At 34.7% G+C, this 17,372-nt stretch overlaps 3 protein-coding genes across 7 annotated transcripts; 2 read left to right on the forward strand and 1 right to left on the reverse strand.

The window, feature by feature from the left end:
* The first annotated feature begins 1,208 nt into the window (after positions 1-1,208).
* On the forward strand, positions 1,209-10,097 carry LOC130672649 (uncharacterized). Of its 2 annotated transcripts, XM_057477304.1 has the most exons (10): positions 1,209-1,348; positions 1,947-2,747; positions 2,859-3,041; positions 5,684-6,041; positions 6,115-6,281; positions 6,479-6,934; positions 8,160-8,314; positions 8,502-8,791; positions 8,861-9,469; positions 9,524-10,097. In XM_057477304.1, exons 2-10 carry the CDS (start codon positions 1,959-1,961, stop codon positions 9,955-9,957), a joined length of 3,441 nt encoding a protein of 1,146 aa, XP_057333287.1. In that variant the 5' UTR covers positions 1,209-1,348; positions 1,947-1,958; the 3' UTR covers positions 9,958-10,097. The 2 variants fall into 2 exon arrangements, with proteins under 2 accessions (XP_057333287.1, XP_057333286.1); XM_057477303.1 differs by having other exon boundaries at positions 8,861-10,097.
* Positions 10,098-10,107: 10 nt separating this feature from the next.
* On the reverse strand, positions 10,108-13,561 carry LOC130672653 (splicing factor 3A subunit 3). Its single transcript, XM_057477309.1, has 2 exons — positions 13,250-13,561; positions 10,108-11,573 (listed from the first exon to the last, which is right to left on the reverse strand). The coding sequence occupies exons 1-2, from the start codon at positions 13,460-13,462 to the stop codon at positions 10,284-10,286; spliced, it is 1,503 nt and encodes a 500-aa protein (XP_057333292.1). The 5' UTR covers positions 13,463-13,561; the 3' UTR covers positions 10,108-10,283.
* A 178-nt stretch (positions 13,562-13,739) lies between these two features.
* LOC130672650 (origin recognition complex subunit 1) lies at positions 13,740-17,078 on the forward strand. 4 transcript variants are annotated; one of them, XM_057477305.1, is made up of 6 exons: positions 13,740-14,112; positions 14,185-14,231; positions 14,445-14,526; positions 14,703-14,784; positions 14,858-16,612; positions 16,684-17,078. In XM_057477305.1, exons 5-6 carry the CDS (start codon positions 14,929-14,931, stop codon positions 16,845-16,847), a joined length of 1,848 nt encoding a protein of 615 aa, XP_057333288.1. In that variant the 5' UTR covers positions 13,740-14,112; positions 14,185-14,231; positions 14,445-14,526; positions 14,703-14,784; positions 14,858-14,928; the 3' UTR covers positions 16,848-17,078. The 4 variants fall into 4 exon arrangements, with proteins under 4 accessions (XP_057333288.1, XP_057333290.1, XP_057333291.1 ...); XM_057477307.1 differs by having other exon boundaries at positions 14,861-16,612; XM_057477308.1 differs by having other exon boundaries at positions 14,929-16,612.
* The last annotated feature ends 294 nt before the right edge of the window (positions 17,079-17,372 follow it).

Here is a 17,372-nt window from a genome sequence, read left to right on the forward strand (position 1 = left end):
TAATTAATATTTTTAAATTATTTACTCAACATTTTTAATTCACCATTTATTAAATCTCTCAGGCAGATTACAATCCTTTCATCAATATCCACAAAATAACTTTACAAAATAAAAACCAAAGCAATTCAATTAAATCCAACAAAATATTTCATCACTCCCTAAATCCCAATTGTTTCATCAATCACCGTTCAAAAATTAATCCAACCGACCAACCAACAAAACATCAATCATCGGCAATCCTCAGCACCAGAATCTCCCGCGAAATTGCCGCAATTAAACCCCAGCCAAAGTCGCAATTAGATTTAGATACAATCCGCTGCAATATTACGTCTGAAAAAAATTCAAGGGTAAAGTTTATTTCGATACAATAAAATCCCATGTCGCCAAAGATCTTTATCTCTTGGGAACGTTACTGCGATTAAGTAACAAGCAGACACTAATTATTAAAATATTGAAATAGTAATATAAGTCGGTGTTTCGTCTTTCGAAAAAATTTTAAATCTTAAATTAATAAAATGCGTGTTTTTGGGGCATATGAATAATTACATAAAAATTACATCCAAACATGCCGCGTCGTCCAGTACACATGCATACATACAGACATATATAAATATAAATATATATATAAACTAAATAAAAGTGAATTATAATTAGATTCTCATTAATATATTCATTTATTGATGTTTTGGTTAACAAGCCCCCAGGTTGGACCAGGTTGTGCTCAAGGTTGTGTTTTGAATCGGGAATGTGATAAAAATATATGTTTATACGTATATATATATATATATTTAATTCCATAAATGACTAATGAGAATGTAAAACTGAAGACGTTCGATGGAAAAGTATAAAAAATAAAATAATACGTATTAATTAAATAAAAATATATATTGAGTTGAGAAAGAGAATGTTGAACTTCTCCAAGTAAACCGAAATTTGAGCGGTAGATTTGATTATGATTTGAATTTGAATATCGCCAGATATCGATGACCAGACAGGAATTGTAGGATTCAATTTTTTACTGTGACAAATGCGAAGGACAGGCAGGATGAGACGTTAAGAGGTAAAATGTCCATAGATATGGAGGTACATATTTATATATATGTATATATTTATGTATGAATGTATGATATGGAAGTATGGATCGGACGGACTTGTAGGAATGAAACGAGTTAAGTCTGGGTGTAGATTTTCGAGGTTTTTTAAGGTGGGGGAGATGAACGCATCGAGTATCGCGGAGTGAGGAGGATTATGGTATAAGAGAAGCCGCAATGTGGAGGAGTCGCCAGTCAAACAAACTCTCTCTGAGATAACGTACGTGGTTCCGTGTTTTTGGGAAGCGCGTATCCAGGTGAGTAGCGGACCAGTCGTATATTTATAAATTAACGGCTTTTTATTTGAATTTTTTTATTGAGGGTAGTGCGCGGCTCGAGTGTCTAGTGTGTGATGTGAAGAAATATATACATATATATATTTGTATTTATATTTATGTTTATATTTATATAAATAAATAAATAATAAATGCTAAAGGCTATAACTTTTTTTTATGTCTAGACTTGATCATGTAACGAGTGATTGTATGGAGTCGGTAGTCACGTTCAAGTTGAAGGTGTACTGCTCGTACTCATGTGGCTAGAGACCTGTTTGTGATTACACTAGTTGTATTAATTTATTAATTATTATTTATTTTTTTTTTTTAATTAATTTCAGATGAATAAATTAATAAATTATTTTTTTCGGGTTTATATTCAAAGTCATTTGTAATTTTTTTTTCTGATATTTAAAATTAGTTGCAATTTTTTTTATAAAATCAAAAAAAATATCAATTAAAAAATTTTGATTTAATTTTTGAAAAATTTTATAGGTGTCAAAATTACCCTCAATAAAATATAAAACAAATTTTGCATCAATGAAAAAATAGTAACAGTGAAATTTTTATTTTTTTAAAGGAATCGTAAGAAATGAAGCGAAAAATGTTGATAGTATTATTTGCGACACTTGCGAGTGTCAGCGCGAGTCCTTACTCAAAGATATCTGATGACGATGCCTACGGTCAGCGGATCCAGAAAAACCCAGTGGTGGGTAACGCATATGGGCAGACGTTCGCGGCTTCGTCCGCGTCCGCCCACGCGGGCGCTTACACTTCCAGCCACGGGTTCGCCTCTGCAACAGCTCATGCTAATGCTAATGCCAACGCAGCTGCTAATGCTGATGCGTACTCTGGCAGCAACGACCAAGGGTATGAACAGCAAGCCGACTATGGGCACAAGGGCTCCGATGGTCAGACTCAGTACCATGTAAGCCAACAGACCGAAAACACTCACGGAAGTAACGCCGCATCTGGATCTGGAAGTCATGCAGCGGGTGGATCTGGACAGAAAGGATCACAGTATTGGTGGATGAACAACAACAGTCCATTCGATGGTCACAAGTCAAATGCTAACACTAATTACAACAGTGCTTCTGCTACTTCTGGGTCAACTTCATCGGGATCTGCTCATTTTGGAAGCAATCCATTCCTGAGTAACTCTGGATCTTCTGGATCTAGTTCGCAAAATTACCATGGGTCCAGCAGTGGAAGCCATGGAACGAACGCAGGACATTCGAACACTGCAAGCTCGGGACATAAATTCGATGGTTCAAAAAATCCGTTCTTCGGTAAAACTAATTCTCAAGCCCATGCCGGAGCCACTGCGTCAGCAACAGCTTCTGGTCATGGTTCAAACGTGCCACCGTCCAAAGACATTCAGGTAAATGAATATATATGAATACCGTCGTATAAATTTATAAATATTAATAGCTGGGCATTTATCAGAATAAATTTAAAAAGAAAAAAAGAAATGATGCAACGAAATTTTTAGTTACCTCACGTATCAACGGCGTCGAAGAACGTTTTCCTGGATCAATCTATCAACCAGCAAGAGTCCGGGAACGGACTGAGCGTGACCTGCAGCGGGGAGGCGCGGATCTGCGTGCCAAAGCACCTTTGTAACGACGGGTACGTTAGCGCCAGTGTGCAAGGACTCTCCCAAGTCCGGTCAGATGTAAGTTGATTTATTTATTATTTATAAACTTTTAACTTTTAGTTATGACACTACCGTTTAGTTATTAATTGCTCATTCACTTCCGCGGATTTTGAATAATTTAATTTATAAAAGTTAACTTGGAAATTATTTATTATTTAACAGTTTTTTTATTTATGTTTATTAATAGAATCACGTAATCGTTAATCATAATTACCTGTGTCGTAAACAATCACCTTAATGTATATAATTATTTTCGGAGACTATAAATCTTTAGGTGAAGCAGCTTTTGATATATTCAATCTTAGCAGATCAAGGAAGTCCATTTTTTTTTTTTACGCGAATTTTTTTTTTTTTCAATGTCAAGTATGAGAAATTTTTTTTTTCTAATTGTTAATAATTTTTTTCAAAAATTTACGGAGTAGATGCGGAGCCGCCGACTGTTTTTTTATTGAATTTCCTCGGAGTAAAATTTTTTTAATTTAAAAAAAATTATTTTGAAGTTAACAGACCATCAGTAATTTTCGGATTTTTTTTTTGAACAATTGAATTACAAAATAAAAAAAAATAAAAATATGCACATGTAGAAAATTTTAAAAACTACAGGTGCAATTTTTCAAAATATTTTTTTTTTGTGATCTGTCGTTTTTAAAAAAATCCAAAAATTATTAGACTTCGGCTGACTTCAGTTTCATAAAAAAAATTTGAATCGGAGTGAATTCTAATTTAAATAAAACCCGTAATAATTTTGAATTGACTCCCGATTTTTTTTAGTGTAATAATAATAAAAAATATGAAATTTATGAAAACGAAAAAATAATTCATTAGATCATCATTTAATATCTGATAATTTAAAAAGTTATAAACGTATTACACAATCAGCAATTTTCGGATTTTTTTTTGAACAATTGAATTACAAAATAAAAAAAAATAAAAATATACACATGTAGAAAATTAAAAAAACTACAGGTGCAATTTTTCAAAATATTTTTTTTTTGTGATCTGTCGTTTTTAAAAAAATCCAAAAATTATTAGACTTCGGCTGACTTCAGTTTCATAAAAAAAATTTGAATCGGAGTGAATTCTAATTTAAATAAAACCCGTAATAATTTTGAATTGACTCCCGATTTTTTTTAGTGTAATAATAATAAAATATATGAAATTTATGAAAACGAAAAAAATAATTCATTAGATCATCATTTAATATCTGATAATTTAAAAAGTTATAAACGTATTACACAATCCCATGCCCCGCGTAACGAGGGTGGGCATTTAACTTTCACACAATTTAATACCCAGTTTAAAATTTCACTGAATAACATACAGGATCGAATCGATGTGTACATAAAACATAATATATTTATTTAATAATCAGCCCAGCAATTTAAAACCCATCTATAATTACTAAATAATTTAATGACAGCAGTCGCTGTTACATCGGAATTCGACTCTACCTTTTTTCTTTTTTTTTTTTTTATTTTCTTTTTTTACGGTCACTATTTCCAGCCTAGATAAATGAAATTTAAACGGCTTAAAAGGCCGTTTTACTTAATCTGTCTATAAAAGTACTGTCCATCTGAGCGTTGGGTCGTCGCTATATCCAACAAAACTCTAATATGTATAATTTAATACCACGATTTCTTTTTTATATTTTCTATGTTTGTAATTGTGAGGTTTAAATATCCCAAGGCCGGGATTTCCCAATTTTGAAAGTTACTTAAATAAAATAACAACAAGATGAGTCGAAAAATCGTCAACTCATCAATAATATTAATTATATATTTTAATATTTGTCGCTTCCTACGTCCATACTCTTACTGACACACGTCACTAAATGCACTTAAGTGCTAATTATTTAATCGACAATAAATAATCAATACTCAATATATATTATTAGCAGTATTCAGTCAATCATTATCCGGATTTTTAAATTAATCACCGCGCGAATTAGCTGTCAAATAAAAAATATTAACCGTGACTTGCTAAAAAAATATGAAAAAGGCTTTTGCATAAGCGCAATTGACAGGTCCTTACAAATTCAATTACAGGATAATCGATCGGGAAAAAAAATGATAAAAATTACGACCCGGGAGAGATCGGAGAGAAAAAGAGGAGGATAAAATTGAAAATAAAAGTTTGCAAGCATTATATCGGGTTTTTATAACTCTTGATTACTCGGTTCTTGTTATTTTATTTTTATTTATCCTCCTTCGTATGTGCAAAGTGTGATAGATCGGCGAAAGTGATGTTATGTCACCGCATTCTCTGTAATATATATTTTCTTATATTATAAAATAAAAAATAAAAATCACCCGCACTATGGACTAAATTACACAGTTATTTATTAATGATAAACGAGTATTCAAATACTAATATATATATATATATATATATATATTAAAAAATTTTTAATTCAAAATAAAGTGCCTTGAACTTTAAAATTAGCCAATAAATTTAAAAATTAATAAACATAAATAAATTATTCAAACCAATTGTCTTTAATTTATTAACTTTTTACTTGTCATTATTTAGATGCTGATTTATTTATATTTAATTAATTTATTATTATTATTTGCCAATAAATTTAATTAGTATGCAAAGACAATTAAATATTATTGATAAATTTTGATCAGGACTGAGGATTTTTTTAAAAAAAATTTCAGGTACAACAGTGCGATGTCAATCGTGAAGTTTGCTGCACTCTGTCGGCCACCCAGCACCAGAATCAAGATCACCATCACCAAGACCAAGTCCCAGCGGGTAGCTACGATGATTACCGCAAGACATCCGAGTCAGCTGGAGTCTACGGGTCATCACAGTCTCAAATTAATGTCAATGTCAACGATTACAACTCCCGCGACAAAGTAACCGGGGGTCTCTTCGACACAAAGTACCAGCAAAGCGAATTGAGCAACAGTTTCGGTAGCAAACCCTTGGTTGGAGACACTCTCAATGGATACCTCCCACCGGACCACAGCGGCAACCCATCAGACCCAAAACCCGACTTCATTAAACCCCAAGGTTTGTATTTTATTTATAATTATCCACCGTGAGTTCAATAAATCAATAAATTAATTACTGATCAATGCTGCAGATCCAGAGGAACCAACAGGACCAGGACCGATTCCAACTCACGTGCAGTTGGGCTGCGCAGCGGCTCTGATTTGCGTTGAAGAAAATCTCTGTGGAATGGACGGCATGATAAATCCTTCACCTCTGTCACTAACCGAAGAGCAGATTACGAGACGCGTACCATTGAGCGTAAGTTGAATATTAATTATTATATTTTCTTATTTACTTTCTATTCATCGTAACCATAAATAAAATATTTTATTTCATTTGAATATTACGCCTACTACCTGGTTCAGTAACGACCGGTAGTTAACATATTTTATATATGAATATATAAAGTCTCTAATTGGCCGATTGATCCCTGACCTTTTGGTTTTTATGTGCAGGACTGCAAGAACCCGGACAACGGAGTGATCGGAAAATGCTGCCGCGACCCGAACTACGTTGACCCCTGGCCCACGGGCAACTTGCCGGCAAACTACTCGGGAGGATTCGACGACCAGGGATTCCCGACCTTCTTGAACATACAGAAGGCAAAGCCGACCAAGAAGCCGACGCCGACTCCAGTAAAGGGACGAGTGCCCAACAAGAACGTCCAGGCTCCGACACAAAATGCGATCCCCCAGCAACCGAAACCCCAGTTCCCAGTTCCGGCAAATCCTCAGCCAAATTTTAATGTTAATGCCAACAATGGACAGCCGCTGGTCAACTACCCCAATGTACCCAACTTCCCCACCTTCCCCAAACCCTTCAACAAGAACAATTTCGTTGAATCGCCGAGTAACGCAAACCCGGTTGTCATTCCGCCTCAAGTTTCGAGCTCATGCGGTGTTAAAAATTCAGTAAGTGGTCAATGCTCTTAAAACGACGGGTTTTTTTTTTTAGATGAATTTTGAGGTTTTTTATTTTTAAATAAATAAAAAAAAAAATTACGTAGATTTTAATATTTTATGGTGGGGTCAGACTAGAGTAATTTTTAATGATTTTTTTTTTATAGAAAATTGATAAAAAAAAAATATTTTTGTTTTCAAAATTTATCTGATCAAAAATGAAAAAAAAAAAAAACTTTATGATTTTCAATTTTATAAATTAAGCGAAAAAAAAATAATTTTATGATTTAAAATAAGAATTTTTTTTATTAATTTTTTATGATTTTAATCAGCGGTAAATAATCAAGAGGCTAAAATAATTTTTCTTATTATTTTCACTAGTAGTTAACTAGACCTAGACATAGCATATATTTTTATACAAAAAATAAATAAATAAATAAAAAAAAAAATGTATCAAAAAACCCTAATTTTAGAAATAAAATTTTCTAAAAATCTCCAATACTCTGTACTCTAATATCACTAGTAATTAGTCTTATGTAATAGCGTAATGAGGTAAACAGTAATTGAGCTGCAATAACAATCCATACTCAGATTATGTTACATCTGAATCGACTTGGATAACCCGCTAGTATTTACAAACAACAGCGAGCATAATTATTTTTATTATTAGCAATTCTTTACATAAGTGCAGAACCAGCCGATTGTTAATCAGCTGACACGTTGCGCCATTACATCTAATTACTAATTAATAATAAATAATTATTAATGTTGAAACAAAAAATCACATATTTTTTTATCTGATATTTAACAATTTTATTTTTTATCTCGTGTTTATTTCGATCGTAATTTTTTGCCTCAACTTAATAAATTAATTAACATTAAAAAAAGTGAAATTAAAAATTCGAGGTGATTCTGAACTTGGAGTTGATAATTTTTGGAATTTTGAAAAAGTCCAAGAGTCAAAATAATTTTCAACTGAGGACTCAACCGAGGGAAATTTTGCTTTGAAAAAAAATAAAAAAAAAAAATTTTGAAACCAATTATTAATATTTTTGACTTCTGTAAGAACTTTTCAAAAAGGCGGAGATTGAAATTTTCGCTGAATTTTTTCAAAGTTCCAGAAATGATCAACTGAAATTTCAGAAATGTCTCAAATTTAAAAGTTCACTATTACGAGTTTTGGAGCAGACGTTTTTTACATGAGAAATAAAAATAATTGATTATTTATTATGTTAAGGTACAACGACCGAGTAATTTAAAAGAAGAAGAGGTAGGATTTGGTGAAATACCCTGGGAAGCAATGGTACTTTATACTCCGGAAAAGAAACTCCTTTGTTCTGGAGCATTTGTGGCGCCAAATGCCGTTCTCACAGCAGCCCGTTGTCTTGATGGGTATGTTATAGTAACTCTTACTCACTTACCCCTCCCACCCTTCACCTGGAACTAGTACGCAATTCAGTCTAGCTCTCGTTAATCCATTAATTTATTCTGCAATACTTGACTATACATTTATATTGAGGCATTTCATTGTAAAAAATAGGCACCGTAATTACTAAAGATTTTATTATTATTATTACAGATACCAGCCCCAGGATATTTCCGTAAAAGCGGGAGAGTGGAAATTGGGATACGAATTGAAACACGAAGAGCCTTTGCCATTTGAAATAGTCAAAGTCGCATCGATTGTGCCACATCCTGGATACTTGCCTGGGAGCTCGGCTCATGATGTTGCAGTACTTTATCTTGAGCACGATGTCCATCTTGACAGACATGTCGGTACTATTTGCTTGCAAGATCAATCACAGCAGTCTTACGTTCCCCAAGGTGCTAAATGTATTTCCACTGGATGGGGCAAACACATTTTGCAAGGTAATTTTATTTATTGCAAGCATCTGTCATTTTTTACTAATAATAATAAATTGTGTTTGTGAACTTTAGCTCACTTGGCGGGAGCGATAATGCACTCGGTACAAGTCGACGCAATCGAGGAAAACGAATGCCGGCAACGGATTTCAAACGCCGAGGAGCAGATCGAGGTAGACGACTCGCTGGTCTGCGTCAAGCCGCATCAGCAGAGGAATAATATGTGCCAGGTTGATTTGGGCGGTCCGTTGGCCTGTGAACGCAGCGATGGTACTTATGAGATAGTCGGGGTTTATACTCAAGATACTGGATGTCTACCAACTAATCAAGTTGCTACTTTTGCTTTGATTGATGTTCCATGGGTTAAATATATGTTGCAAAGTCCACCTCAAATACAAACACAACCTGAACCTTATCCACCTGCACAACAACCTCAGCAACCTTATGAACCTGTTCAACCTCAACAACCTCAGCAACCTTATGCACCTGCTCAACAGCCTAAACCTTACGCACCAGCCCAAAAACCTGAACCTTATGCACCTGCCCAACAACCTCAGCAACCTTATGCACCTGCTCAACAGCCTAAACCTTACGCACCAGCCCAAAAACCTGAACCTTATGCACCAGCCCAACAACCTAAACCTTATACACCAACTCAACCTAAACCTTACACACCTACTCAACCTAAACCTTATGCACCAGTCCAACAACCTGAACCTTATGCACCTGTTCAACAACCTAAACCTTATACACCAACTCAACCTAAACCTTACGCACCTGTTCAAAAACCTGAACCTTATGCACCTGCCCAACAACCTGAACCTTATGAACCTGTTCAAAAACCTGAACCATATGCACCAGCTCAACAACCTGAACCTTATGAACCTGCCCAACAACCTGAACCTTATGAACCTGCCCAACAACCTGAACCTTTTGTACCAGCTCAACAACCTGAACCTTATGCACCAGCACCATCTCAACCTCGACCTTATAAACCAGCCCATTTACCTTTCGTGCCAGCCCAAAAACCACGACCATTTGCACCAGCAGATTCCCAGCAACCACAACCTAGCCAACAACCTTATTATTACGAAAAACAAAACAACCAACCATGCGATTGTCAGCAAAGTAATTTACCGCCTTACGACAATCAATACCTACCTCCCGTTTAAGGGCTGACTGAACCTCTTAAAATTTATTAACCTTAAGTTCTATTATTATTTTAATTATTATTATTATTAAATTAGTCATGTAATTGTATAGATTAACACTCGTGTAAACTAAAAGTTAATATACTTATCATTTATTTAAACTTTACTGTATTCACTTTTATTGTGTATTTTATTAAAAACTTTAATACGTTCGTAAATAAAAAAATTATTTACTGTGATAAAAAAATTTTTCAATTAGCCTTAAATTTATCTCAAAAAACTTATAATTACCCACGCATCCATTTAATTTCGTGTCATATAATTAATTAATTAAATAAATAAATAATTTACAAGAGTCCCTGGCGCTTCAGATCTTCGTAAGTCTTCCGGTTGACGACATTACCAAGAGAATCTTCAAACTCTTCCTCTTGCTCGGGCTGCCACCTCTCCGCCTGCTTCTGGGCCTTGAGTTTCTCCCAGAGGGCCAGCGCGTCCTCGATCTGGGTGACATTGGCGAAGTGCGCAGTGTTGGGGATACCCAGACATCGCATACCATGGGCGTGTCTCCACTCAGCAAAGTGTCTTTGGAAAGCCTTGGGTCCTTTGTAAGTAAAATTCCCGCAGATCTCGCAGTTGTAACTGATGTTGAGCCCATGCAGTTTGTAGAGCCAGTAGGGAATGGGCTTTCCGTCCCAACCTAGGGGCAAATTCTTGGGATTGTAAGGAACTTCATTGTCGTCCTCTTCCTCAGACTCGGAAGCGCTGGCCTCTGCGTCAGAGTCTCCGCGCTCGCCTTCAGTTCGCGCCTGCTTCCGCTGAACGTTTTCTTTGGTCGCGACCCGCTGAGTCGATACTATCTCAGCAAGACGATAAACCTGGGCCTCAAGACAGGCGACTTCCTTCTGCTTGGCCACGTCCTTGCCCTTTCCTGCCTTCTTATTCTTACTCTTCGCAAGCAAGTTCGGGTCCAGTGAAGCCTCGCCCTTGGTGCTGAACAATCTCTGGGCGCGTTCCTCTAAAGTTCCACCGCATTTGAGTCCCAGTGCCATCAGCGCGGACTTGAGTCGATCCAGACCTAGAGAGGCCAACTCTTCCCAGGAAGAAAAAGCTGACAGATCCAGATGCGCTCCGACGTTCGTCAGAGCACTGCCAGTTTCTTTTGGCCACCCGGGGAAATTATTCTGCTCCCACTGGACCTCGAACTCCTTTCTCGCTTCCTCCAGGTCAGTGTTCAGGTTGTGCAGGGGCTTGATGCGCTCGATGTAGTCCGAGAGGTAGGTCAGCAAGGCGTCGAGGTACCGACGATAGTCAGCGTTCTTACGCTCCCGCGGGATGTCGAACAAGTGATCGAAAGTTGATAAATATGTTATGTAATCAATCTTTTCAATACCTTTCAAGTTTATGTACTTCTCGTAGCACTCGTGGAGATCCAGATACTTGCCGTAGCCTTCTTCGTCGGTGAACTCTATCCAATTAGCGAGTTCTTCTGTTGGATTCTCCCGCATTTTCGCTAGTTCTTCAAATTCTACGGACATCGGAACGCTGATTTCATTGGGGTGCCGCCGGTAGAAGTCTTTTATTGATTTTAAACGGGCGTAGAATTCGGAAAATTCGTTTGGACCTGACAGCGCTTGGACCTGAAATATTATTTACTTAATAAGACGATAATTAAATTTATTCAATTGAAGGAAAATATTTTTAAAAATTCCACTTGTAGTTTTTTTAATTTTCTACACATGCATTTTTTTATTTTTTATTTTTTTGTAATCGATTTGTTGAAAAAAAACCCGTAAATTTTAAATTCAATTTATGGTCTAGTCTACTGAGTGCGAATGTAACTGACAAGTGGAGACTCATAAATTTTTGAATAAATAAATGGAACTTAAGTATAATAAAAATAAAAAAATGCGCATTTAGAAAAATGGAAAATCAGTACGCGCAATTTTTAAATTTATTTATTTAAAATTTATAAACTGTTTCACGAGTGTGAATGCAGCAGACAACAAATTTGAGATTATAAATAAATAGAGTAAATAATTAATAAAAAAAAATTTAATTAAAATGCGCATTTAAAAAATTTTTAAATTAATATGTGCATTTTTTTAAAATTTTATTTTTTTAATTATTTACTCTATTTATTTATAATTTTAAATTTGTCTGACGTCTACTATATTTATACGATCATGATGTTAGCAGACAGTTAAAAATTTTCGGATTTTTTTTTTTCAACAAATAAATTAAAAAAAAAAAAATAAAAATATACATATGTAGTAAATTTAATGAACTATAGGTTCAATTTTTCAAAATATTTTTTTTTTGTAATTTATCGTTTTTAAAAAAATTCAAAAACTCAGACGTTTGCTAACTTCAGTATCATACACTTATATGATACTGAAGTTAGCAGACGTCTAATAATTTTTTGATTTTTTTTTAGACAGTAAATTATATAAAAAAAAATTTTGATAAAATTGCACCTGTAGTTTTTTAAATTCTCTACATGTGTATATTTTAATTTTTGTTTTTTTTTTTCTGATTGATTTGCTGCAAAAGAAATCCAAAAATTTTCAATTATCTGCTAACTTCAGGATCATCATATGATACTGAAGTTAGCTGACGTCTAACAATTTTTGAATTTAAAAAAAAACGATAAGTTATAAAAAAAAAAACATTTAAAAAAATTGCACTTGTAGTCTTTTAAATTTTCTACATGTGCATATTTTTTATTTTTTTTTTCTTCAAATTTAATTGTTCAAAAAAATATCCAAAAATTTTTAATTGTCTGCTAACTTCAGGATCGTATCATCATTATGGTCCTGAAGTCAGCAGACAATTAGCAATTTTCGGATTTTTTTTTTTTCAACAAATCAATTACAAAAAAACAAAAAATAAAAAAATGCACATGTAGAAAATTTTAAAAACTACAGGTGCAATTTTTTCAAATATTTTTTTATTTTATAATTCTCTGTTTAAAAGAAATCAAAAAATTATTAGACGTCTGCTAACTTCAGTATCATATCATCATTTATACATGATCCTGAAATAGCAGACGTTGAATAATTTCCTGATTTTTTTTTAAACAAATTAATTTAAAAAAAAAAAAAAAAAAATATGCACATCTAGAAAATTTAAAAAACTACAGGCGCAATTTTTTCAAATATTTTTTTTTATAATTTATTGTACAAAAAAAATCAAAAAATTATTAAACGTCGGCAAACGTCAGTATCATATTCATGCTCACGCCTCATGTCTGCTACACCCGCACTCACTCCAGTCTATTATTGATAAATAATTAAATCAAAATAAATAAACTCACCTCTTCTTTTCGCTGGCCATCTTTATCTTCATACAAATCTTGTAATTGCATTGCACAGTCCATGAATTGTTGTAACAACATTTTTAAACGATGCTCTGAATTAATACTGTCCCGATGTCCCGGTTTTTTGAAAATCAATTCCTTTACCATCGCGTCCATCAGCCGCTCGCGTTCCTCGTGATAACGACGTTGTTGTTCCAACAGAGTTTCCATTGTTTATATTATTAATTAACCAATTAATTAATTAACTAATAAATGAACAAGACCGAGACCGAATGCTGACCAAGCGCCAGATTCAAGTCCGGTTCAAATTAGAGGTTATGAATTTTTTAAAGTCTGATTTTCATCAACTTGTTGGTAACATAGAAACTCATATATTTATCATATATTGATAACATATACTATAGGTATATTTGTAAATATGATAATTTATATATATTTTAGTTTGAGACTCAGATTCAGAAACTTTTGAATTCCCGCGCAAAAAGTTGAGGTTATTTTCAGTTGTTTGTTAAAAATATATGAAGTAAATCATTGATATTAAAATATATAACAATAGTAAGAGTTTATTATATTTATATGGTAGTTTATTATTAAATTTTTGACACAATGAAGAGTTTGAGTAAATAATTAAAAGGTGGGAAAAATGTCAAGTTTTAAAAGTAGAGAATTTAAAGAAAATAAAAATAAATTGTTGAGTAAAAGTAACGAGGAAAATTTTAATTGCTCATTAAATACTAGTGTAATTGATAAATTTTCATGTGAGGAAACTCCCAAGAGGGTCAATAATAAGAGAAAAAATATTGATGACAGTTTTGAAATTTATGATTCAGATGATTTTTGTTCACCGGAAATTAAAATTGGTTTTTATTTTTTTATTTTATTAATTATTTAATTAATTAGACAGCTGACTAATTAATTTTCAATTTTTTTAGAACCAGCAGTCAAATTCGAATTGAATTCCAACAAAGAAATTGTCAAGGTTCCGTTAAAAAATCCACTTTGATTCTATTTATTCTAAGTTTATTTTAATTAATTTGTTTACTAATTAAACTTTTAATTAATTAATTTTTTTATTTATTAAGATCAGCAGTTGAGTGGAAATTGAATTGTAGAAAAAAAAATTGATAGTTTTAGTAGAAAGTAAATAATTAATTAATTAGACAGTTGGTTAATTAATTTTTTAATTTTTTAGAACCGGCAGTCAAATTCGAATTGAATTCCAACAAAGAAATTGTCAAGGTTCCGTTAAAAAATCCACTTTGATTCTATTTATTGTGAGTTTATTTTAATTTATTTATTTACTAATTAAACTTTTAATTAATTAATTTTTTTATTTATTAAGATCAGCAGTTGTGGAAATTGAATTATAGAAAAAAAAATTGATAGTTTTAGTAGAAAGTAAATAATTAATTAATTAGACAGTTGGCTAATTAATTTTTAAATTTTTTAGAACCGGCAGTCAAATTCGAATTGAATTCAAACAAAGAAATTGTCAAGGTTCCATTAAAAAATCCACTTTGATTCTATTTATTGTAAGTTTATTTTAATTAATTTGTTTACTAATTAAACTTTTAATTAATTAATTTTTTTATTTATTACGATCAGCAGTTGAGTGGAAATTGAATTATAGAAAAAAAAAATTGATAGTTTTAGTAGAAATTAATAATTAATTAAAGATGCCGCCAAAAAGACAATCGACGTACGTGAGTTCGGATGATGACGTATCAAATTTGGGTATACGAGAAACTAGAAGCCGGTGCAACAAAAGTTTAGTTACAAAAAGTCCATCGAAGACTATAAAGATAGCGAACGAACCAGAGAAGCCCAGAGAAGGCGGCATAATAGTAAAAATACGCAGGTCAACTGAGCAGAGTCAGTACAAATGTGAGATCGCGGAACGCAGAGCCTCGCTGAGGACCAGCATCAGCACGCCGGTGAGGTACCGGGACGCGAGCTCGTCGCAGAGTCCGGTCTCCAAGAGCCCCAAGTACAAAACGAGATCAGCCTGCGCGGTGGCTGACAGAATGTCGGGATTAAAAATCTCGGAGGACAAAGAGAACGAGTCTGATGATCTAGACAGCAGTCTGGAGTTATTTAAGCCAAAGATGCAAAGAACTCAGCGCGCGATGACTCCAAGTAAAATCACTAAATTGCTAGAGGAAGCGCCAGAGACTCCACGGCTCCGTGGGTTGAGGACTCCTGTGAAAAAAGCTGCAGCGACTCCCAAGAGATTGAAGGAGATCGTCGAGGAAGTGACACCCCGGCGTAAATCAAAGGCCCCAGCGACTCCCAAGTCTGCAAAAGCTCCAGCGACTCCCAAAGGAACTCCGCGTAATTTACGATTCTTGACTCCGTCAATGAAATCGCGAACTGCCGGAGTATCAAAACCCGTTACCGTTTTAGAAAAAGCTCGAGCGCAGTTGCACGTGTCCGCGGTTCCCAAAAGTTTGCCCTGCAGAGACCAGGAGTTCAATGACATCTTCATGTTTCTGGAAAAGAAAATAACCGACGGAAGTAGCGGGTGCATGTACATCAGTGGAGTCCCCGGTACCGGGAAGACCGCAACCGTGAATGAAGTGATCCGGTGTCTGCGTAAATTAACTCACGATGACCGACTGCCTCCATTTAAGTGCGTGGAGATAAACGGCATGAAGCTCTCCGAACCCAGACAAGCTTACGTCCAGATACTGAAGCAGCTGACCGGTAAAAGCACCACCTGGGAAGAGGCCCACAAGGCCCTGGACAAAAGGTTCACTGGAAAAAGATCCAAGGGGGACAAAGACTCCATCACCCTGCTGGTAATCGACGAGCTGGACGTGCTCTGCAACAAAAGGCAGGATGTCGTCTACAATTTACTGAACTGGCCGTCCCAGCAAGCTGCCCAGTTGGTCGTCATCACCATCGCCAACACCATGGATCTGCCCGAGCGCGTGCTGATGAGTCGCGTCACTTCCAGGTTGGGGTTGACAAGATTGACCTTCCAGCCCTACAACTTCAAGCAGCTACACGAGATCGTCATCACCAGACTGAACGAGTCCGACGCCTTCAAGAGCGACGCGATCCAACTGGTGGCCAGGAAAGTCGCCGCGGTTTCGGGGGACGCGAGACGCGCACTGGATATCTGCCGGCGCGCAACCGAAATCGCGGAGATGCAGGAGTCCAAGATCGTGGGCATTTCGCATGTCAATGAAGCTCTCACGGAAATGATTGCCAGTGTCAAAGTACGCGCTATCAAACATTGTTCGGAAATGGAACGTGTTTTTCTTCAGGCTGTTTGCGCTGAAATAACGCGCACTGGAGTTGAAGAAACAACTTTTATTAATGTTTATAAACAACTTGAAGCTCTGTGTTCCTTTGAAGGTTTGAAGCTTTTACTTTTTATTGTCCATCAAATCGCTGGTGTGTGATAACGTTTTTTTTTCATGCTCCAGGTGTTGCGAGTCCTAATATTACCCAGGCACTGGGGATCTGCAATCGTCTGAGTGCGTTCCGATTGATCATTTGCGATGAGCCACGCTGCGATATCATGCAGAGATTGTTCCTTAATGTCTCCAGTGATGATGTCCACTACGCGTTGCAGAATGTTGACCTATAGTTTTATTTTTATTATTATTTTTTTTCTTCTAATTAATTGTTAATTTGCTAACTCGTTACTCTGCGACTCGCATTGACAATTGTTTAAAATTGTAATGATAGTTTGTAGTTATGACGTTAATTTATGACATAATTATTTTTTTTAAAGTCATTCAATTAATTTTTGTACGTAAAAGAAAACATGACTGATTTTTGTAAAAAGAATAAAATAAATATTTTTCATTACTTGTAATTATCTGAAATTTTTTTTTTTAATTATATGATAAATATAGAGGAAGTGAGGGAAGTTGGGCAGCTTGGAATATTTAAAAATTATTTTTTTTTATAAATGAATTTTTCTTCATAGATCGGCGATATGTTAATTAGTAGTGGGGTAACTTTCAAAATGATTTTTTAGTGACTTTGAAGCCGACATCATTTTAACCCTCGATTTGACGTCAACAGCTTTTAGGCCATTGAGAATTCACGGATGACATCGTCGGTCTATTCGCATCGTCACTTTTCTTATGCAAAATTGACGCTCGTT

The sequence above is a fragment of the Microplitis mediator genome, chromosome 8 (genome assembly GCF_029852145.1).
Source record: "Microplitis mediator isolate UGA2020A chromosome 8, iyMicMedi2.1, whole genome shotgun sequence".
Classification (NCBI taxonomy): domain Eukaryota; kingdom Metazoa; phylum Arthropoda; class Insecta; order Hymenoptera; family Braconidae; genus Microplitis; species Microplitis mediator.